The sequence below is a fragment of the Lissotriton helveticus genome, chromosome 2_1 (assembly GCF_964261635.1).
Source record: "Lissotriton helveticus chromosome 2_1, aLisHel1.1, whole genome shotgun sequence".
Classification (NCBI taxonomy): Eukaryota; Metazoa; Chordata; class Amphibia; order Caudata; family Salamandridae; genus Lissotriton; species Lissotriton helveticus.
The window spans coordinates 780525660-780549550 of NC_136059.1; the positions used below are offsets into that span (position 1 = coordinate 780525660).

At 47.7% G+C, this 23891-nt stretch overlaps 1 protein-coding gene across 1 annotated transcript in view; it reads left to right on the forward strand.

Annotated features, from left to right (window-relative positions):
- WDR36 (WD repeat domain 36) overlaps positions 1-23891 on the forward strand; it is a 433115-nt gene that overhangs the window by 65848 nt on the left and 343376 nt on the right. The window contains exons 6-7 of the mRNA XM_078675494.1: positions 3813-3867; positions 10713-10845. Of these exons, the coding sequence (XP_078531620.1) occupies positions 3813-3867; positions 10713-10845 (188 nt within the window). The remainder of the gene's footprint in view (positions 1-3812; positions 3868-10712; positions 10846-23891) is intronic.

Below are 23891 nucleotides of genomic sequence, written 5' to 3' on the forward strand. Positions count from 1 at the left end.
TGAGAACACCTTGTATCCTTCTAACTTCACCCCATCAACCTCACAGAAATGCACCTCATTTGTTCCATTTTTCTTTTAATGCACCTTACGTTTCCTTATTTTCCGAGATTGTCTCGCAATCCTCATAATATCCAAACTTACTGTTCCTCTCCTGTTCATCTGCCCCTGGTTCCGCGTAGTAGCCCATCCCGCAGTAAGTCTTTCAACCAATCTTTCTGCCATGGGTTGTATAACACCGAACGGGGAATCTCAACACCAGCATAAATATTATAAATACACTTGTTTTCACATCCTGAAAGGCTAACAGACATCACCTACACTTCAAGGTGGGACACAAGTGCTTTGGCTGCTGTGCTTTTTGGCCTGACCGGTGCTTTTTGGCCTGACCAGTGCCTGACCAAGTTGATGTTGGTGGTTGCTGCCCACCTGTGGATGTCAAGGATACCAGTCTCCCCCCCCCCCCATTCTCGGCCACTGGCTGTTAAAGGTGAGCTTGCCATAGTTCATCGTAAGTCATTTCCAGGTGACAACTTGCCTCTTGAAATCTTTGGGGATTTCAGTCAACCTGCCTAAGTCACACCTGACTCCTTCGCAGAGGCTTCTCTTCCTCTGAGCCATCCTGAATTCATCGCACTTTCAAGCCTCATACAGAACCATGTGTCCTGGACATTCAGTCTATGATCCCGATGTTTCACCCTTTGTACCGGCTCTCATTGAGGATGTCTAGGCATCCTGCTCATCGACCATGCCAAACACTGCATGCAAACTTTACGGTTGGATCTGAAGCCCAGTAGACCCACCTCCAAGGGAGACTGCCAGACTCCATTGAGCTGTTGGAGGAGACAGGAAAAGACCTGCAGTTGTACCAGAGTCAGACTGCTCTCCCTGTCCATCCAGATTTTACTGTGGTGACCAAGGTGTTTCTACTGCATTGGGAAGTTATCTTGGAGAGTTGGAGATCAGAGCACTCTGGTCTTCGGTAAAGACCCACCTCCACAAACATTTGCTGGAGTTGCAGGCAATGTACTTGGTGTTGAAGGACTCCTGCCCTCCCTTAAGGGGTGTCTGCTGCAGGTTCTCACAGACAGCACTACTTGCCATGTGTTACCGGAACAAACAGTGCGGTGGGGTCTAAATCCTTTGCCAAAAGCTTCTTCATTTCTGGAGCTGTCTGAATTGTCAGGGGGATTTTCCTGGTGATACACCTCCAGGAATGATCTTTAAATGCCCGAATGGAGTAACGCTGCCGACTGCACCTAGGGGCTCACAAATGGAAGTTGCATCACAGGGCATCTTCTGAAAGTGGGGTGAACCATAGCTCGATTTCTTTACAAATGCAGAGAATGTGCTGTGTCAACACTTTAGCACTCTGGAGTTCCAAAGAAGAATCTCTCAGAGGTACATTCCATCTAGAGTAGAGACTGGGACTATGTATCTTCCGTCTGCTACCTCTCCTGCACTAATCTCTGAAGAAAATCAGGAATAACTGGGCCCAAGTCATCCTAGAGGCTCTAGATTGGGCCAGAAGAGTTTGCTACCTTGAACCTCTTGGATAATAATAATAATCCACATTTGTAAAGCGCACAATCACCCGTAAGGGTCTCTAGGCGCTGGGGTCCGTCGGGAAGATTAAGCGAGCTATTGCCCAGAGTCACATGGTGCTGGGCTAACCTGCCGCCGGGGATCGAACCGTGATCCCCAGATTCCAGCGTCAGTCGCCCTGGCCGCGGCGCCACACCTGGATGAGCATCTGTTCTTCGATCAGGCTACCAATCTGGGAGGGCCTCCTCCTGCAGCAACAGCGCAGGGCCCTGCACATGAGCCTGCCCATCCTATAACCTCCAAGCGTGGAAATTGAGCCGTGACAGTTAATTGCCTTTGATCTTCCTCCAGAGGTAGTTGATGTAATTTTGTCAGGCAGCTGCACTTCAGTGACATCTGTGTAAGCAGTGCTCTGTGACATGTGTCTTGGTGCCCATTGTAGGCAAAATTGTTGAACGTGTTGTTTGCTTTGGTTTTGACCCAGCAAGATGTTGCTGTGGGCACAGCAAAAGATTATCCTATCTTCTATTTCCTTTTTACGGATACACGACCAGCTGTCCTTAGTCAAATCACTGATTGTGATACATTTTCTAAAAGTTTTACAGCGTGTTTCCATCTAAGCCTTCATGATGCCACAATGGGACTTGAACCTGGTTCTCACGTTTGTAATGTGCACCCCTTTCGAACCAGTACACAATTGTCCATTTTGCCTACTCACACTAAAAACTGGCTTTCTGGTTACATTAACATCCACATGGCGAAAGAGTGAACTTCAGACCCTTTCGGTCCAGCCTCCATAAACCATATTTTTCCCAGACACACTAGTGTTAAGGACTTGAGTTGCGTTCCTGACAAAGTTGGTGATGGCTTTTCATGTTAGACGAGCCAACATGCTTCTGACTTCCTTTGCTTTGCTTCATCTTTTGAAAGAGAAAGCAAGACTCCATTATTTAGTCCGCAAGAGGGCTCTTAGTTTTTACATTGATTGCATCAAAGAACATCAGGTGCACGATCTGTTTTTGTGGGTTCTCTAGAGCGAAGAAGGGCAAGGTGGTTCAAAAACTTACCATCTCTCAATAGATAGTCCTCTGCATTAAGATCTGATGCACACTGGCTAAGAAGAAGCCTCAGGAAGGACTAAGGGCTCACACCACCAGGGCCAAAGCTCCCACTTCTGCATTTGCACATGGAGTGCCTGCCCTGGATATTTGTAAGGCAGCTATCCTGGCATCTTTGCACACGTTCATGAAGCATTATTGCCTCAACAGTTGGGTCCATCGAGATGGGTAATTTACCCCGCCGGAACTGCAGGAATTTTAGTCTTAGCCATTCAACAAATTTACCTGGTACTGCTTTGGTATTTATTCACAAGGTACAAAATCTGGGGTTAAAAGTATCCATCAGAAGAATAAGTTACGTACTTTCTGTAACACTCTTTCTGGTGGATACTCTAGCCAACCACAGACTCCTCACCACTCTCTTACCTCCCCATTCTGTGGAATTGTCACTTCCATCTGAAGCAATCCCAATCTAGGAATCTGTTCACTGGTTCATTCTGTTTGCAGACAGGCTCCGTGTCTAAGGATGCAGAAGACTTCATGAAACAAACAAATGACAGTGCATGTGGATGGTGCTTGTATGCTGCTCAGTTTATTTCCAGAGCAGAACAGCATTGCTGTGGAGTTTCACAATGTCACTTACCGGCCCCCAGGAAGACTTTTTTAAGTTTTCTGGTTTGAGTTTGATGCCTGGGAAAATTTAGAAGGTGAGGAAGCTGCAACTAGTTAGTATAGTCACCAGCAAGAACATTATCGAGATAACTAATGTGTTCTTCATGACTATGCTTAGAAGTCTATAATGAGATGCTCTGTGAAACATTTAAGTGTGGGACTCATTAGGCTTCCGCGTTATTGCCTCTCTTTTGGGAAAATGTTTTAAGCACATTTCTGCAATAAAAACCTGCAGTGATTTTACTGTCTAATTGCAACTTTATGGTTGCTATGAACACGTCAGCCTGTTGCCATTCTTAGGTTGTTTTGTAAACCTGGAAGTTATGCTAATTTAACAAGCCTTGCAAACACCATGGACTCATCACAGTACCAAGTGCAAATCAATCACAAGATGAATGTGGAAAAGGTTGCAGATTAAACATATGATTGAAGAAATATTAGTAAAAGTAATTGGCTTAGTTTATTTCTAGCGAATCTTGACATTACTGTGCATGTCGTTTTAGCAGCACTGTAATCTTTCTTTTCTTTCTCTCCGTGTAGCAAACTATTGTTCACATTCCAAGGATGGGAGTCTGGTGTCACAGTTCTTCAACAGGTTAGTCATCTTTTTCCTAAAAAGCACTCTGGGCGAAATCTGTCATAGCTACAATATAAACACGAGATGCTCCCTCTACTTCCATGGATTAATAGTGGCATCTCTTAATAGAAAAAGGCACACACTTTAAAACCTGAAAGATTCAACATGTACCATCTGCCTTTGGCATCGTTTACTTACTTGAAAGAGCATAAAAATTAATATAGTGGCTTGCCCAATGAAAATATTTTTCAACAATGTGGGAAAAATGTACATATCACAATATTGCTTGAGTTCACCCAAAATGTCAAGGGTTTACTGTGTACACCTAATGTACATTTGCACATGGATGCGAGATAATCATGCATTGGCAGACTGGGAAATGAAAGCAGCCCTGGCAAATTTTTCCAGCCCAGCCCCAGTCCGGCCCGTAGTGAGCGAGCCCGATCTCTACTAGAGGGTTTCGGGGGGGTCTGGAAAAAGACAGACCAAACTGGTGAATTTTTCAGCACATTTTTCATTACATATTCATTGTATCAACTTTCAAAACACAGTAAATAGTAGATTATGACCTTAAAGAGCACCAGGTTACCCACCAAGTCATACGTACCCATAGACCTTCTTTCAGAGAGCACCAAAAATATTCACAAGTAGTGAATCAGAGAACACAGTAAAAGTGAGACCAGCCCCCACATGGTGTGTAGCAAGCAAGCGCAGTGAGCAACCACTACTAGAGGGAGTTTGGGAGGGTTGCCCCCCAAGAAAATTTGAGACAGAATGGCCAAAACAAAGCATTTTTCAACACATTTTTCATTACATATTGGATTGTATTAACTTTTAAAGCATAGTAAATGATTACCTTATGGAGCACCAGGATACCCAGTCCTAAATCAGACATTCATACAGAGAACACTAAAAAATGAAATGTCGAGCACAAAACATGAATTTAAATATAACCAATTTATTCTTTATATAAAATAGCATAAAGTCATTTCAAAACGCACTTAACTTCAAATAATTGTGCAAATGTTCATAGTAAAAAGTGTACAAGACAATGTGTACTTCAACCCTTGTGGTACCAACACTTTTGTAAAGAGCTGCTACTCTTTAGTGCGACCGGAAGGAACACTTTTAAAGAGGACTGATTTCCTTTCTTGGTGCAGCACGTCACTGCCAGGGTGTAATAACTGTGATAGGTCAGTGACTGCACTTCTGAGGTGAATGCAGCAATATGGGACAGTGAGCACCCACTTTATTTATTTTAAGCATTTGCTAACCCGTTTGCAGCAATGCTGTGTGTGGGCTGAGGCATTTCTGTGTGCTTTTTATTCAGAATGACTGATTTATTGTATCGGTCTGGTGCAACTGCAAGATTTGGATGCCCTTTGGGGTGAGTTGTTATGCCATAAGGGTGCACTCACTGAATAGTTCTTGAAAAGGGAAGTGTCTGAATTTCTTAGTTCATTGAGGAATAAAAGGGCCCATAATAATAATAATAAAAAAAAGTAACAGAAGACCAGTTAGGTGTCCCCTGAGTGAGGCAATGTACGTTTTGCCAAATAGTTTTGCTGTGTATGAATCCTCTAATGAGTTCTGTTGAAAATTAGTACGTTTTGGTGAACATTATCTGCGCCATCTTGCCTCTTCCCCTGATGCCACACTTTTGTCGTGCGCGCCCGCCATTTTTTTAAGATGCCCCGATCAGAGCGAACCCTTTTGCATGCTGCTGGCCCCTGACATAGCCCTTCGCCTTCACTAAGCCTGCACGCTGACCACCCCCTGCTTGCACCTGCCTTGAGTCATAAACCCCTCTTCGGCGCTGCTCTGCCCCAGGCCCTCATCCTGTTCCCAGCGCGACACCTCCCTGCTTCCCTTTCATGATCTCCGGCCCTTAGATGCAAACCCCCTTTTTCCCTGTGTGCCCGTTTTGTCTTCCCCGTTCCCAGGCCGACACCCAGCTCTGCCGATACCATTCCTTGCCCCTCCCCGTACAATAGAAAGCTTCCCCCATCAAAGGATCCCCGGGTTGATCAAAGCCCCCACTCCATGAGATCCGATCGAACCCCCCACATTCCGTGAATCGGCGGAATATCCAGCTGCGTGATACTCATCACCTGTTGTGACTAGGGTGGGGACTTCAACTGTAAATGTGTGTGGGAACGGGCCCAAAGGGGATTTCCGGGAATATCTTTTCCATACATCAAAGCTTTAACATGAATGTGTAATCTACAATAAAGTCGTAAAACAGTGTATAAGAGGCCAGGCCTCAGAAATGTATCTAGAGCACCTCAGAACGATACCTTCTGTCCGTTTCGTTGTGTTCTCCTCCGGAGAAAATAAAAACCTTGTTTCCTGCTTTCCAGTCTCCAGCGCCTGCCTCTTCATTGATTAAATAACTAGAGGGTCACAGAGGCAATACCGCCGGGCAAATATCGATTGTCCCCGACCCGAATCAGGTTTTAACAGTTCTGGAAAAGGCCAGAGTGATGCTTTAGCCGAAATATAGCAAAGTCTCTCCGCCTCCTCCTGTCCCCTGCTCACCACATGCCCTTGAGGTCTTCCTGGATTCCAGGTTGATGCATGTAGCATGTTTCGACCTCTGAGGGGTGGTGATGGCTCATGGCTGGCTAAGTTATATGGAGGATCGGGGTCCGTAATAGCCGCTCGCCGAGTCATCAATCCGAGCCTGCCTGGCCTAGAGCTTGAGGCCAGCCACCACCTCGCTCCACCCCTGCTCACAACAAAACCACTACGCTGCGGAACCGGGCCGGGGCCTAGCCCTGCTGCCCCTTGAGGCCCCTTTTGCTCTCTTTTGCTTTTAATTAATTTCTATGGCCCAGTTGCGATGCCCACATATAGTGCCGCCCAGCGCCCACCACCCAGTGGTCGAAGTGGGGGAAAAAAGTAGAGGAACTGTGGGCGGAGAATCAGAGGGCTGGATTAACCCGTGGATTGGGTCAGTGGGCGGAGTCAGAGGTGTGGCAGAAAGAGCAAAATATATCAATTCTTAGTATTTGTTTCACATTTACTAACCGGTTACAGCTTATTACGTTATTTAATTTAACCAATGGATACACGTTTATTTAAGGTTTAATATTAGTTATTGACATTAAAATACATTCACAAAGTGGGATACGTTTCCCATCATAGAATGTCCCAAATATCCTTAAAAGTGGAATCGCAAGCCTTTTGTCTCCCAGGCATGGAGTTTCTGTCATCAGCACTTCTCCTCCCTTTTCCACAAGAGTAGTTCAAACATGATTGGAAAAATATCCTAGTTTTCAAATGTTTTCCGCATAATTATGGCTCTGTCATATTTGCCACATGATACATCATCTGCTGCATAATCGGAAGATTTTAACTAATAAAATTGTTTGTACCTCAAACTTATCAAAAGTTACTAAGAAATGTGACTAGTGCTGCTGTGAAGTGGAAGGCCCCATGAAAAGATTGACTGGTTACCTTTCTTACTGCTGCAGTTGTATGTTCCACTGGTACTAATAAGTAAAAACATTTGCAGAGGCTGTTAGCATGTGTACAAACGTCAAAATAATAAAGTATCAGAAAATTTTCAGCGCCACTTATACCCGTGAAGGGTGTCAGAGCGCTTTACATCACACATATTACACAGAGACAATCAATCACACGTGTAAATCACTGTATAGGAAATGTTACATGAAGAGGACTACAAGGTGTATGAGTCACATGAGAACCATACTGGTAACAGCATAGCTTAATAGTGATTGGCATGGAGAAACACAAACTCGGAATTTAAAACGTAATACCATAGTTGGGGGGTTCTCTTTAATAATCAGAATTGATTCTTCCCCAAATGAACCCTTTTTTGTAACATTAGGATAATCAAAGACTGGGGAAAAACCATAACACTCTAATTTATACCTTGCAGTTTGCATGCAGCTCTTACATGACAGTTAATAGCTTACTGTTCTGTGTTAGGATTTTAACTTATTAACTGCAAGGAACAATAGGTCCCCTCTGGCAAAAGCAGGAACCCACTGACCTATTTACATTATGCAAAAACAACAATTGATGAACAGAATACAGAACAATGTCATGCATTCACCCCAGTACAGAGATCTGGGCCTAAATCCATTATTTTTTTGCTCACCATGCCATTCCAGTTTGAACCCAGCCATATGCAAATCAGTCTTGACCCTGTGCCGAATGGGAACAGTCCAGCCCGAACTGCCAGGCCAGGTCAGGTCCTCCCTGAACTGGAAATAAGCATCCTAGGACCAGTTTCATTTGTTGCAGTTACACTATTTACATTATGTGCACTTTGTGCAGACCCCCCAGGATATAGCGGCATGGATTAGCAAATTTAGCGGCACAAATATGGAAATTTAGCGGCACAAATATGGAAATTTAGCGGCATTTTTCCGGCACTTTATTTTACTCATAATCATTCATTTTCAGCTTTAAAACAATGGAAACTGTTTTAGCAGAGTATTCCACTTTGAAATAGGCCCTGATGTGATGTTATTTCCTGTGATGTCCCTTCCACGAACTCCTAGCATTTTAGTGAATTGACGCCCATGCTCTAGTTGCTGCCCAGACCTGGAACAACCTCCCCCGCAGCTCTCTACAGCCCCCTCGCCTGCCAGACTTCAGTCTTCAATAGAGACCAGATGGCAGACTTTTACATTTCGAGTCCACATCAGGTAGCCCACCTTGGGAATGGAACTAGCCTGAGGGTGAACACTCCTTTCTGACAGCTAATTTTCCCATCTGACCAGTCGCCAAATGGGCCAGGGGTAGGTAAGCCCAATTTGCATACGAAAGGTCGCTGGCTTTTTGAAGCTCCCTGCCTTGGAATGCTAATTTACAGGTCTTCCTTCAGTTTGGAGCAGGCTTTGCTCCTGAGAGCGTGAGAAACTAGCCTGTGGTGGCAGGCTGGTCAGAACTAGGGGGTTTTAGGTTTTCAGGGGCACCTCCTAAAGTTCACTCTGGGTGCATGTATTAATAAATCCCCATCACTGGAATCAGTGTTGGTTTATTAATGCAAGATGTTTGATGCAAAACATCTTTGGTTTCAATGAAACCATCATGTCCTGGGAAACTAGTTTTTCCCAGTGTCCAGTACATGTACTTAAAATGGCTTCCCTGGTCACTTGCACTGGCAATAATTGAAATGGCTAGCACTGGGGCATATCTGCTCATGCAGATCTGTCCACCCATGTAATACCACGCACCCTGTCTTAAGGCTACAAGGTCTGCTGTAGGGATTACTTGCATATATCACAAGCAGTGACTTTGGCATGGCACCCAGTAAGTGTGCCATGTTGTGTGTTCACTTTTGTCTGCACCAAGACACGCAGCCTGCAATGGCAGTCTGCATGAGTTAGGTGAGTGGCCCCTTAGGGTGGCACAATACGTGCTGCAGCCCTCCGGGTTCCTCTTTAGTGCCCCAGTTACTTGGGGTGCCATTTACTAGGACTTACAAAGGTGCCAACAGTATTGGCAATCGGGGGAACATTTGTACAGTTTAGGGAAAGAGATCTGGCACTAGGGACTTCCTGCCAAAATTGCTTCAAATACCATGCAAAAGAGGGGGGGGCATGTAAAAAAGTTCACTTTCCTACTCCCCCACCCCATCCAACAAAAGAGAATGAGACTAACCTTTCCCAAGAGAGTCTTCATCATTTAAGTGGAAAAAACCTGGAAAGGCCATTTGCATTGGCATGGCCAGTCACAGGCCTGTGCTCCACTTTAAAGGCAATACCCTGTAGAGAGATGGACCACCTGAGCAATTTGGTGTTTTCACCTTTCATTTGAATTGGCCATCTGAGAGGTCTGTTGTCAGTTTGAACAAGGAAGTGAGAACTAAACAAGTATGGTCTCAACTTCTTTAGGGGCCAAAAAACAGCAACGACTTCCCTCTCAATTGCACACCCAACACTGATCTCTGGGGAGTAACCTTCTGCTATTGAAAGGAACAGGTTGGTCATGGCTATCATGATTGGTTTGGGATAGGAGAGCATTTGAGATTATTAATTTAAGCCCTGCAAGCCAATAAGGGTCGTTTGAACTTTCTACATAATGTACCTCATTTGTTTACATTGCATCAAAAGCCAGCTTCCTACACCAATCCTTCCTTTTAACCCCCCCCCCTCCAACCTGCCACAGGAAGGAGAATTACATTTACTAGACACACTGTTGGAGAGGGGTTAGTCTCTCATTTGCATTATTTCCTCTTCCATGGAAATCTGGGCCTGAGGGCAAAGGTTATGGCTTCGAGAGCCTGCAAAGCATTGATTATGTTTTTCAAAGTTCAGCAGCAGCTTTTCACAGTTCTCACATTGCTGATGAGATGCTGCCATCAACAGTCTGTCACAGCTACCTATGTTGATGGTACCTGAAGCACTTCCACAACACCGCCAACCCTTAGATGTGGCAAGGAAGTTGGGAAGACCCTAGTGCTGTCTCCTGGGTTTTTCTTGCCCCATGATGCCAGAATGTGAAGGTTCACTTTCTTTGCAATAGGGAGTAATGCTGAAGACACAATCTCTCAATATCTTTAGCACAGGAGGGCTTGATGAGGTATCTTTCATAACTTCGATCCAAGTTAGTTCAAAAGGGTGAGTTGTACATTCAATTTGAAAGATGAACAATGAAAAACACAGTAGTTTTCAGATTATGAAAATTCTAATAGTATTGATACAGTAGAATCATAACTCCATTGTGACAGGTAACACTCTTCAACATAGGTTGTCTCCAAAGAGAATACGAGTAATGCATTGTTTTGGTTTTGTACATTTGTTAGTTCCCAAAGTCGTAAAAGTGGTAATAATACTAAAGCTTATTTGTATCTTTATAGTAATCTAGCCATTGTTTACTTTTTCCAGGCTCCAGCAGTGGATGTTGTTGCAGTAGGCCTGGTTTCAGGCCAAATTATTGTACACAATATCAAATTTGATGAAACCTTGATGAAATTTCAGCAAGACTGGGGACCCATAACCGCAATTACCTTCCGCACAGGTTTGCCTTAAAGTTTCTTGATCTTTGAAATACAGACTTATTTTAAGAGCAATATGCATCATGAGTATAGGAATTAAAAGTACCCCTGTCTCTAAGCCACTTTCTTTTTTAAAAAGCATGGGTACTGTGCCACCCAGAATCACTGCACTGCTGCCACCACACTTAAATATGTTAGTAGCTCACACCAAGAATCCTTTCCATTGTGTCTGTGTGCAAAGTGGTCTGTTCCTGCTTAACCCTGATTTATGTGTCCTAGAAAATATTTGTTTAGTATGTTTTTGGTATTTTTACAGTGCATGTTCAGCCATTGGTAAGATTTTAAACCACGTTTTGAAGTTGAGATTGTGATAATTGCTTCCATACTGTGGTTTCCGTCCCTTTTTTCCATATTAAACAAGCTGTTTTTCTCTTTTGCCTAAACTCTTCAACTTGATGAGCTTGTGCTGTTAAAATACTTTGAGTTCAAGCCAGGTGTATTGTCTCAGAACTGTTTGAAGCAGCTTACTCTTGTTCTCACGGTTTCCCTTTCCAGGGAACAATTGTGCGTTGTACAGTCCATTCTAGTGATTTCTGAATAACTACCTAAAGCAATGGTTGCTAGTAACCCATGGAAGATGAAAACTTTGGACCATTTGACCATCTTTCTGTGGTTGAATGATACCTACTTGTGACATCAATTATTGTTCAATGTCTGGTAAGCAGGGACAGCACGCCCAGTAGCTACAGCACCTAAAGGACTAAATATTCTTTTTTTCTGCTACATCATCTGACCTTCTTGTGCTTGCACCTAGTGCTCCCGTACATCAAGCTCATCTTTCATTTTGAGTAATATTTTGCTGGACAGAGACTTTTAGCGCTCTTCTCATTTTCCTTTAGTGGCTAGAGGCCAAATATTTCATTAGTCTGGTGGCTCCTAGGGGTTGCTTAGGAGAGCTGAGTCTGTTTTGTCTGACTGACATCATTAGTCTCGCCTTTGCCACTGGATCGTTCACTTTCCTGCAGATGCCATACTCTTAAAGCCACCATGCCCAAGTGCAATTCCACCATGCCTGCATCATTTTCTCTGTCTTTTTGTAGCAGGGTACCCACAGTAAGTGTGAAAAGCCATGGAAATACAATATCATTGCCTAATCCCTCTCCAAATGTACACTCAGTCAGACTAATACCCAGTCATCCCGACTATCCTCCTACACCTTTGGTAGGTGGCTAGGAGCCAATCTGTGAACCAACCCCCACACCAAAAGCTCGAAGTTTGTCAAAAAATCCCACACTGCTTGGTCAAACACCCTTTCTGCATCTATGGAGAGTAGAAATGCTTCAGTCCCCCTAAACTTAGCTTAGGACCTACACGACAGAGTTGTCATGGTTTCCATTATCTAGTATACGAGTTAAAAAGGTATATCAGCCTAAATGACAAGCAGAGAAGATTGTTGCCTCTTCTATAGGTCCGTGAATAGAGGCATTAGCTGCAGGTAAATATCTTGTATAATATCTTGTAGGAACTTGTAGAATTCAGACGTGAAACTATCCGGCCTTGTTCCTTACCTTGATTAAGGTCTCCAATAGTTGCAAAGCCTTCTCTTTAGAAATGTGGCATTTTAGAGCCTCTGTATCTAGCAGGTGCAACCTAGTTATTGTCTAGAAGATGCAACTTGGCATTGTCAACAACCTAAAATATTGTTTCTAGCCTGTTCCTCAGAGCCTAATGCTGTGTACACGGCTTGGAAGAAATGTTTTAAATAATTGAGTGTTACAGCCTCTGGTGTATGGATGCCCCCAAGGCTTTCTTCACTTGCATAATAAATCTACAAGCTTGGTGTGCCCACAGCTTTTTCTCCAAAAGTTTCCTAGCTTTATTCCCCCCATGGAATTTCATCCCTATTTTTGTCAGAACATAATTCTTCTGATCTCCCTCTGCAGCTTAGATATAACTCTCCAACACTCAGTGCTAGGCTACCCAAGACTGCGTTGCTATGTGCTTTGTTATGACCTCTGTTACTCCCTCCATGACCCTGCTTCGCTCAAATCTTTTAAATGAGCTGCAGTAACCCTGTATTATTGTGTGCAAGATATTTGTTAATCTGTTGCCTGCTAGAGTCAGTCATAGCTGGGTCTCTCACCTGAACATCATTTAAACGCCAATGCCCTCCTCCCTTTCTCGATCACAGAGTGGGCCACTTCAAAATCCTTGTTAACAGACCATGATCCAACAGGCCTGAGGGCCCTGATCTACTTTCTCCATTGCCCTAACACCTCTTCCCTAACGGTAGAAAGTCTAACCTAATGAAAGTGTGGTGGACTGCAAATAGTCAATTATCCATGAGTGCCAGTATCAGCAGCAATCTATCAACCCCATGTCATTGAACCTGCACCTCCCTTCCACAGATGTCACCTCCCTTCCTCCTTGTCTCTGATGTAATCTATCCAGACGCCGACCTATAACAAGTTTATTGTCTCCCCCTATAACAGACTGCCCAAAGACATCTACTTCTTAATTACTTGCAGCAAGAAACTCTCTTGTCCCAGGTTGAGAGAATATATGGATGCTACCGACAAAGTGTTCCTTCTTGCTGAGAGATTGACCACCACCCTTCCCTCTCTTCATTCACCCCGATTCGATAAATTGGATCCCACCCCTGCAACCTTTCTTGAGGCAGATGGAAGAAAACTGTTTAGAAAAAGGCCTAAATTAACCTTCCTTCAGTCTACTTTCAATAGTTGTGGAGAAGTGTGGCTCACTGGTTAGAGCGGCAGACTCTGAAGCAGAGATCGGGCCCGGGACCAGGGTTCAAGTCCCGACGCGGCAGGGTCTTGGGCTCAATGTCCGCGGACTCGATAATTCTCGCCTTGACGCCTACTCTAATCATGGGTCCCACGCTGCAACTCTGGGCAATAGCTTGCTTAATCTCCACAACGGCCCCTACAACACTGGGATGCCTGGCTTCACCTTGGGGGTGCCCAGGAGGGGCATCTCACAGGGAGAGCCAGGAAGGGTTCCACAGCGTTATACAGCGCCGGGACGCCCTGTTGGGGCAGCTGTGCGCTTTACAAAATACACTCCTATCTAGTTAAGCATATGCCCACTTTCAAGCCTGACATCTCCTGCAAGACATTTAAGTGTTTGACTGGACTGTTAAATCTCTTGCTATTACAGGTTGCGACTGTGAATGGACCTAATGTGTCCAAAGGCCAGTGTCTCACCTCTAGTCTAATGGGGCCATTACACTCTTACTCCTCTCTGCCCTTCGGGCATGCCTGGAATGGAACTCACATATGTATCTCTCCTCCTTTCTCCACTCCTCTTCTTTCCCCTCAACAATATAAGTTGCAACATTTGTCAAAACATTAGGTCCTCTTTTGCTATTCTAAGACTATCAGTGCTCCATGCTAGATTCTCCCCTGTATGGAAAGTTAGGGCAGTTACGTGAGCAAGTTCAGACCACGACACATCAGCTAGTAGCCCCAACTTCCCAACCAGCACCCAAATCCTTTTGAACCCCACCACAGATTCATTGGAGTAAACTCATCTCTTGAGCGCCTAGCTCGCTCTCCCCTTTGTCTAAACAAACTCGTGGGACTTCTTCTATTCAGCTCAGCCCAATATGAGAGCCTTGGGTTCACTGTTACCCTTACACACCTCCTGGATTATTCACTTTTTTGCTTGCCATGATCTGTGCTGAATTTGGAAAACTCCTATTGTGTTGTGCCTAGAGAGGTTCCTGCACCCACGTTAGCAAGCTCACATGCCATATGCTTGAGATAATTGGAGCTTCTCATTGGCTTCAAGTTTAAGAAAGTCTGTGTCTCTGCCAGAGACTGAAAAGACTATTTGTTCCCCTCCCAATAGAAAATCCAGCGCCCTTTCTCTCATTCCTAAGGGCTTGAAAAAAGAAAATGTTGTCAATGTTATATATATTTAATTCCAGAGGGCCTCCCATGGTTTCTCGTCCATGCTAATGATTCAGTTGTCTGCTCGCCTGCTATTCCGTGCCTCACACTACTGGCCTTTTGGGAGGGACCGCTCACATCTCCTTGAGGTTTAGGGGGCAACTGATGCAATAACAAACCTGTCATGCTCTACATTGAATTTCCCTAACTCTGGGTGCCACTGGTCCGCACACCTCAGTGCTTCTTGCTCATGTATCCTTCTCCAGGCCCATCTCTAAGCTTCACACCCCTTCAGCCTGCTCCCCTCCTTATTTGGTCACATATCTTAGACTTCAAAGGTTTTTTTTTTTTTTTTTTGTTCAAAAATCTTTATTGGAGCAAGCATAGAAAAGTACAAGAATGGGCCTACAACCTCACGGGCTGGCCGCTAAGAACAAGGCACAACGCATGAAATAGAAATGTACACCCGTGGTCAGGCACAGCTCGAGCACAAAGCATTACTCTACATATATCACAGAGCAATTTAAATTTTTTATTTTACAAAAAGAAATAATAAACACTAAAAGGCGAATGCACGATAATTAAGGTCAGCCCAAAGAACGGAGGGGACGGTCCACGATCAGGAGAACACACCCAGAGCCCAGAGGCTCCAATCAAGTCGGGAGGGGGGGAGGGGAGCAGCGGGGAGAACCGGAAATAAAGAAAAAAAAACGTATGGAAAGGTTCCGGGAACGCTCGTCTAGGGAGATAGGACAATCCCAGCAGTGCCTACAAGGGGAGGGGTGCAAATATCCCCACGATAATCATTCCACTGGCCCCAAACCTTCGTCCACGCCCTGGGTCTGCCCCTGGCCACATAAACCGTCTTCTCACGAAACATGGACCAGTCCATGTTGTCTTCCCACTTCGAGACCTCAGGGGGCCTGGAAGTGCCCCAGAGTTGCGCAACATCCCGCTTCGCAATCATGTAACCCAGGGTAGCCCATCTGGTCTGGGCCACAGAGTAGTCAGTGGGCTCCCACACATTCAACAGACATCGTCGAGGCTCCGGCCGCAGGGCCACACCCGTCACAGCAGTCATCACCTCAAGCACAGCAGTCCAGTAAGCCGCTACAACCGGGCACTCCCATAGGATATGTAAAAAGGTCGCACTCAAACCACAACCACGCTTACATAGCCCATCCGAAGAAAAGCCCATCGTCACCAGACGCGGACCCGTGACATAAACTCGATGAAGAATCTTAAGTTGAACCAAACGGAGACGGGCAGGAATGGCCACCTCCTTGGGAGAAGAGAGTGCCGACTGCCAATCCTCGTCGTCCAGCTCCAACCCATCGCCAACCCAAGCCTCCCGAAGTCGGACCAATAAGTCCGCCCGATTATTGATCAATTTCTTGTAAATCAGAGAAATAGTACTATCGGGAAGATGCCCATCAAGGACACGGTCCTCGAGGGGGGAAGATTCAGGCAGGGCCTCATCAGGAACCAAAACTGAGGCGAGGGCGTGCCGGACCTGCAGGTAGCGAAAAAATTCCCTACCACTCAAACCATATTCCGCCTGGAGGGCCTGGAACGACTTCACACAACCGTTCGAGCACACATCACCCACCTTACAAATCCCAATCACATCCCAGCGGTCGAAACCCTTGGTAGACCAAAGTCCGCCCAAACATTCCGAGGCATAAAGCGGCGTCGCCAACGTCAAGCGATCCTCCCACCCCAAACTCACATTCGCAGCTCGCCATACAGTTACTGCGATCTTGGATGGGCCCACAAGATGGCGCCCGGCCGATCGAGAATAAAGCGCTCTAGTAAAGTCCCCACCCGGAAGCTGGAGTCTATCCATCTCGAATGCAGGATTACGACCCGGGGAAAACATCACGTGATTAATGGCAGACAACTGGGAAGCCCAGTAATATCGCTTGATATCGGGGAGCGCCATGCCCCCGTCATACCAAGGGATGGTGAGCTTTGCGAGTGCGATACGCGGACGTCCATCCCATATCAATTGCCGTTGAAGACTCTCAATCTCTCGGAAATAGGTCGTAGGAATAGCGTCATAGGAGTTTTGGAGCGCGTAAAGGAATCGCGGCAAGGACATCATTTTAAACAAGGCCGCCCTGCCCAGAGGAGACAAAGGAAGCTTACGCCAACGGGCCACATCCAAGCGCAATCTAAGCAACGGTGGTAGGAGATTATGCTCAAAGCGGAGCGTCGGGTCCAACGTAATAAAAATCCCTAAATACTTGAAACCCGATTGGACCACCTGAATAGGAAGTCTGCTCGGCAAGGGGGGCAAAACACCCGAAAGAACATATACACAGTACTTGGTCCAGTTAATAACAAGGCCCGAGTTGGCTCCAAAGGAAGCAAGAACGTCAAACAGAACAGACAGAGATTTACGCGGGGAGGTGAGATATAAAAGGATATCGTCCGCGTAAAGCGAAACGCGGTCCTCAAAGTCCGGAGACCAGCGGATCCCCTTGAGGGAGGGTTCCCACCGAAGCCAAGCAGCCAATGGTTCCAGGCGAGAGCAAACAGCAACGGAGACAAGGGGCATCCCCGACGGGTACCCCTACCAAGGGTGAAAGGAGCCGAGACCCTACCATTCACCACTACTTGCGCCAGAGGTTCCGTGTACAGTAACTGGACCCAACCAATAAACTCAGGCCCAAAACCAAATTTCTCAAGAGCCGCCCAAAGATAAGGCCACTCCACCGTGTCGAAGGCCATGGAAGCATCCAACGATGCCAAAATGGCCGGCTCCGTCAGAAGCCCCGCCCTCGCGACCGCGCCGTGAAGACGACGTAGGTTCAGAGCCGTGTTGCGATGCGGGATAAATCCAGACTGATCCGGATGGACCAAGTCACTAATGACCGTCAAGAGACGGGATGCCAGGAGTTTCGCCAATACCTTGGGTTCAACATTTAGCAGGGATATGGGCCTATAGGAGGAACAAAGATCACGTGGTTTACCCTCCTTGGGGATGACAACTATTGTGGCCAGTCTCTGATCATAAGGGAGAATACCCCGTTCCCGGGACTCCAGAAACATGGCGCGAAGATACGGAGCCACCCTATCGGGACGCAACTTGTACAATTCGATTGGCAACCCGTTCGGGCCCAATGCTTTGCCCGAACGGATGGCAGTAGCTATCTCGTCAACCGTAAAGGGGGAGTCCAACGCTACACGGTCTAAATCGGAAAAAATGGGCAGTGCTATATCACGCAAGAGAAGGCGAGAGTCAACCACATCCCTCACAGACACAGGGGTATACACCACACGGAAGTAATCGGCAAACCGGTCAACTATTCCAATCGGGTCCGTTACACTCACACCACCCGCAGACTGAATCACGGGTACCACACGATTAGCTCTCTCCTTCTTATCCAGCCATGCCAACAATTTACCCGCTTTGTCACCCATATCATACAAACGTCCCTGTTGCTCACGAAACATCACTTTGGCGGCATCTGTGACCATGGACTTATAAGCAAATTGTTTCAGACCCAGGGCATGGAGCTTCTCAGGCGTGACACCAGATTCCAAACCCTCCTCCAATGCAGAAATCTCTCCCTCAAGATCAACCACCTCTCTATTCCTCGTTCTCTTAGCCTCAACAATAAGGGAGAGGGCCTGCCCACGAATCACGGTCTTAAAGGCCTCCCATAGGGACACAGCAGAGGAAACCGACCCCTCGTTATCCAGAAAATACGAGTCCAAGGACTTAAGCAAAAGGGTGCGGGTCTCGGGGGAGGTAAGGTACCACAGATTAATGGGGGCCACCCGGCCCACTGCCTCCACCCCAACCTCAAAACGAAGCCAGAGCGGAGAGTGGTCAGAGATAACCCTGGGCAGGTGCACAATCTCACGCACCGCTGGGGACTGAGCCGCAGGCATCAGGAAATAATCCAGCCGAGACAGACTCCCATGGGCCCCAGAGTGAAAGGTGTACTGAAGCTGCATAGGATGCAAAAGCCTCCAGCAATCCACCAGGCCAAAGGTATCCAAAAATCCACCCAACCACTGCTGAGCCGCCGGGGTATCCCTAGGGGGGTGGCGATCGTAGAGGCCGGAGACTACCGAATTAAAATCACCAGCCAGAAAGAGAGTACTATCAGGGAGGTCCAACAAGACACGGCCCAAATCTGAAAAGGTAGAAGTCTGCAAGCCGGGGGGCACATAAACAGTTAATAAGGAGAGGGCACGGCCTTCATATCGACCCACAAGAACAGCATACCGCCCCCGGTCATCCTGAATAATATCATCAATAGCCAGGGAGAGGGAAGCCCGGATAAGGATACCCACACCCCTGGAACCCGAGGTAAACCCCGAATGTGCTACGAGGCGATAGCCCCACCTATTCATTGCATGACAGACATTGCCTATCAAATGAGTCTCCTGCAGGAAAACAATGTCAGGAGATAAACGTCGTATACATTTCAACACCACACTTCGTTTGATACGATCTCCCAGACCGTTAACGTTCCACGAAACAAATCTCAACCCGCTACCCCCCATCCCACCCGAAAAAGCCCAAACCCCCCACCAATGAGCATGACCATAAAAAGCAGTCCAAATACAGAATAAAGTCGCCTTGAACACAGAACACACAAACAACGAACTTCCCAACCCCCCACGCCCCAAGTAACAAGAAAACACCCCCCACCCTGCACCCCTGCAAAAAACTAAAAAGCCACCCCAACCTGCAGTGTGCCTGTCGCCCAAGAACCCCTATTCTACACAAAGACCCCGGAGGAGGAAAGGCTCCGTCCCACCCGCCCCCCGATCAAACCAATGACGAGAAAAAGATCATACATCAAAACACATGTGAGGTAGAGGAACATAGGCTTACATCCCTGGAGAAGTTATACAAAACAAGGCATCAGTCAAAGACGAAATGTTCAGCTCTCTACACCACCTTCCGCACCGCCCGGGTGGGCTTCGGACTCAGTCTCAGGAGGTCGATGAGGCAGGGAGTCTAGCCAGTCATTCACAGCATCTGGCCGATCAAAGAAGAAAGTTCGATCATTATACTCCACCCGCAGCCTGGTCGGAAAGAGCATTGCGTAACGCATCCCCATGTCCCTAAGACGCTTCTTGGCACCACGAAATCCCATACGCTGCTTCTGGACCTGTTGGGAAAAGTCCGGATAAAAGTTCACCGTGGCATTCTCAAAGGCCACCGGGCCCTTCACCCGCGAGGCCTGCAGGATAGCGTCCCGATCTCTATAGTGGAAAAGCTTTGCAACAATAGGTCTCGGCGGGGCGCCTGGCTTGCCCTGGCCCCCCGGAACACGATGTGCGCGCTCCACTGTGAAAAATTTACTAAGGCCAGACGGAGAAAGGTGGTTCTGGATGAGGTCTTCAACCAGGAGATCAACCGAGTGGGGTTCTGGATTCTCCGGCACACCAACCACGCCAACATTACAGCGACGTGCCCTGTTCTCAAAATCCTCCAAGCGCCGGGTCATGAAATCGTTCACCCTGCGGAGATTGCCAATCTCCGTCTGAATATCAGAGACGTCCGTCGTGAGGCTGGATGATTTGATATCCAACGACTTCACCTTTTCGTTCGTCTTGGAGAGATCGGCTCGAATCAAATTCACCTCAATTGCCACAGTGTCAAGTTTGTGGGCCAAGGTTTCGTACTGTTGGCCTATGGATTCCCTCATGCCAGAAATGGCGCCCATGATGTCCTGCAAAGAGGGCTCCGTCGACGCATCCACTACGTGGTCGGACGCAATGGGACCGCGCTGGGCAGCTCCGGGGGACCCTTTAGAGTGGGTATAACGATCCATAACATTAGATTGAACCGGACCCCCGCGCAGAGGTGTCTTCGTCTTGCGCGTCTCTCGGTCCCCTCTGCCCGCCATTTTGAAGATGCGTCACGAGTAAAGCCACCAGGGTCGACGGACCGGGCACCAGAAATGGAGGCCCCGGGACCAAAGGACTACAAGAGGGGTATCACCAGGATAGAGGCAGCCCACTCCAGGAACAGTGCAGCCAAGGGCCAGACAACCAACTCGTGTCCCGGCCGCAGCTCTGGCCCGACCCTCTCACCAATGTCCCAGTCTGAGGCAGAAACGAAACCGAAACTTAAGAAGGGGACCCACAAGACCAATCCCCCTGCCGTTGTTGTTCAACTCCAAGACGGCCACCGAACCTCACCCAGTCCCAGGCGCACTTCGAGGGCGGAGCCCAAAAGTTCAATCGAACATAATTCAGGCACCCGATGTCCAAATCAGTTTCTGAAAGGTCCAGGTAGATCAGCCCAACGTCCTCTATATGAATCCTCGCAAAAAATCAGGATTAAAGCAGGATATTAAGCCGGGAGCGGCGGGGGTCCGGGGAGCGCTATGCTCACGCGGCCATCTCGGATGCCCGCCAAGCTCCTCCTCCTAGACTTCAAAGGTTGATGTGGGTCCTGCCTTACAGCCTTAAAGTTCGAGACTGAACTGTGGCGGTTGGCTTGGCCCCTCTCAGACTGCAAGCTTGTGTGGCATTCAAGATTTGGGGGCTGACGTCAAAAGGGATCTACACCAGTGCACAGGTCCTCACACTGCTAACCATCGGCCCGCTCCGATCCAAGGATCTATCTTTTGCTTGGGAAGTGTCTCTACTTGTCCACCATTTTGGGATGCATCACACATGCCACCGCTTGCTGCCCCAAACGTAATCATCCTCACCGAGCCCTGCTTCCACATCCCCTCTGGTTCTGGTGCGGTTTCGTAGCTCAACGACAGATAAACTGGGTTCTGTTGCCTGTAAGCCTGTGAACACTGATAACTAGGTAAGTAGCTCCTGCTTGATAAACCACTACCTTTGCGCGTTCCAGATACTGTTCAGTCATCATTATTATAAGGTTACAATCCTTATCCTGTGGGATCAGTAGAAGACCCTATATCTGTATAGCTGTGCACATGTGTGCAACATGTCACATAATCTTCATTTAAATGCATTGCTTTGTTTTCAGACTTCTTCTTGACTTGCTGCAAATTGACACCCTTTTTTACATCCTTCCCAATGAGAACAACCTATAGACCTACTGGAGAAAATATATATTGTTACCTAGTCTTATTCACTTTTTGGATTACAATATTATTTTCAGGCCTACTTCCTTTGCATGTAGTCATAGGACAAACCTTAGTGTACATAAGACAGATTTTTCTCAGCCACTGAAAGTAGGAATAATAGTTCATACACGTTCTCTTTATAAAGCATAAGTCTCAGGCTTGAAACCATACAAGTGAATGACTGGGTCCTGATAGACTACACCCGCTAGAGGTCAGCAGAGAGCCGCCGCCGCGAGCAGCCGTCACTGCAGGAAAAAACCTACGAGGAGGAGGGGAAGGTCCTCTGCTCCGCCTGAGCCGTTTTTGAGGCGCTTGTGGCGTTTGAAGACGGGGGAGCCTGAGAGCCCTGCGAACCTTCTGCTCCTCACCTGCTTCGTGTTCGCTGCTCCGAGCCACCCCCTCCTAAGTGCCTCGGTACGGATTCTCGCGTGACCGTGGCCAAACACGGGAAGCGACTGGGGGACGACCCTCTGAGAGGCTCTCGGTGGGGGCCGCGGACCCACGGAGGGAGCGACTGTGAGCGCAGAATTCCACGACCACACCCAGGACCGTGATCGCTGTGCAGAGCACAGGGCTTGGAGCTTTGAGCCTGCCTGCCTTTAGCCAAGCGGAGCCTAGCTGACAGTGCACATCGGACAGGGGACCACTCACCGCCCACTGAGCAGTATCCGGAGTACGGAGCACCTTGAGCACCTGGGGCGACCGGAGCATCAAGAGTGTCAAGAGCAGCTGCCGGTGTGGGAGGTGAGAGGTAAGAGGTAGTGGTGAGCGCGGCAGCCGTTAGAGGCCGCTGCGAAGTAAGAGCCCGGGGTGCGGTCTGAGGGTCTGCCAGACCAGGTCTCCCAGCTTGCGGCCCACCTGTGCGCTCCGCTTGCCTGCTCCTCCCTCCCTCCCCCCCTCTCCCTCAAGAAACACAGCTCAACACAGGGACCTCATAAGTACCCCCTCCCCAGCACGAACTGGCACGAACTTGCCCAGGGACAGAGAGACAGAGAGACACACAGAGACACAGTGACACAGAGACTTAGAGCTACTAAGCGGCATTTCAACCTTTTAGCTCTGCAACATTGCAGCTTCGTAGGTCACAGGCAGGTGGGGTCAAAAGCCTAAACACCCCACCAGCATCCACACCTTTCAGGTCTCTCCTGCTGGGCTGGGCAGGGCCTCTTTGTGGCCACTAATTTCAGAGTCCTCGGCCAAGCAAGCAACAATATCAGCAGAGGGAACGAGCCTCCCTCGGAAAACTTGCTTCCTGTTAGAGAGTCTCAGGCACGACGACGGTTGGTTGTAAGCCCTCGAAGAACTTTAGGCGTCGCAGTCCCCCCAGCCTTCCGTCTGCAGCGTGCGTGCAGAGTCGGACACTCAGACAATACACTAAATAGGGACATAAGGCGCGCACCTACAGGTGTCACCTTCTACGCTTTTAACCCTTTTAACTAGGCGGCTTACAAGCAGCGAACATCACCGCTCATTGGGGCCCCTGCCAACGGCGTATAAAAGATGACGCTGAGGAAGACTAAATCCTGCACGGAGGATGAGGCGGAAGTGAACCCTGAGAGTTTAGCACAAAGAAGGGTAACCAGAAGTATAAGTACTCAAAAACCCCAGGACCAACTCACTGGCACTGGCAATTCCTTCCCTCGAGGCCTCATTACCCAATTTTTTCAGGCCTCAATCTGCCCATCCCCCTTGGAAGAAACACCACAAGGTCCTGTGAGCAATGCCACACCGGGGCCCCCAAAGTTCGATCAGGCTCAAAGGGATTCTCACTCCTGCGAGTCTGTCAACCGCGAGACAACTGGGAGCCCTGAAGCACGTCTTCAGCCCGTCGCCAGGGAGAAGAGCCCGATTAGGATCACTGCCGACATTCATGACAGACCCATATTGAGGGTGAACGCGGACACAGACATTGAGAGGCCTAATGAGGCTGTCTCATCCTCCTCTCCAAAGAGCACAGGCAAGGGACCGAATGTAAGTGTGACATCCCGGGAAATACAGAGGCCAAATTCCCAGGGAACGGAGTTACCAACAATCCCGTTTCTTTTAAAATTGGAACAGTCAATCGAATGCACACTTGAAACA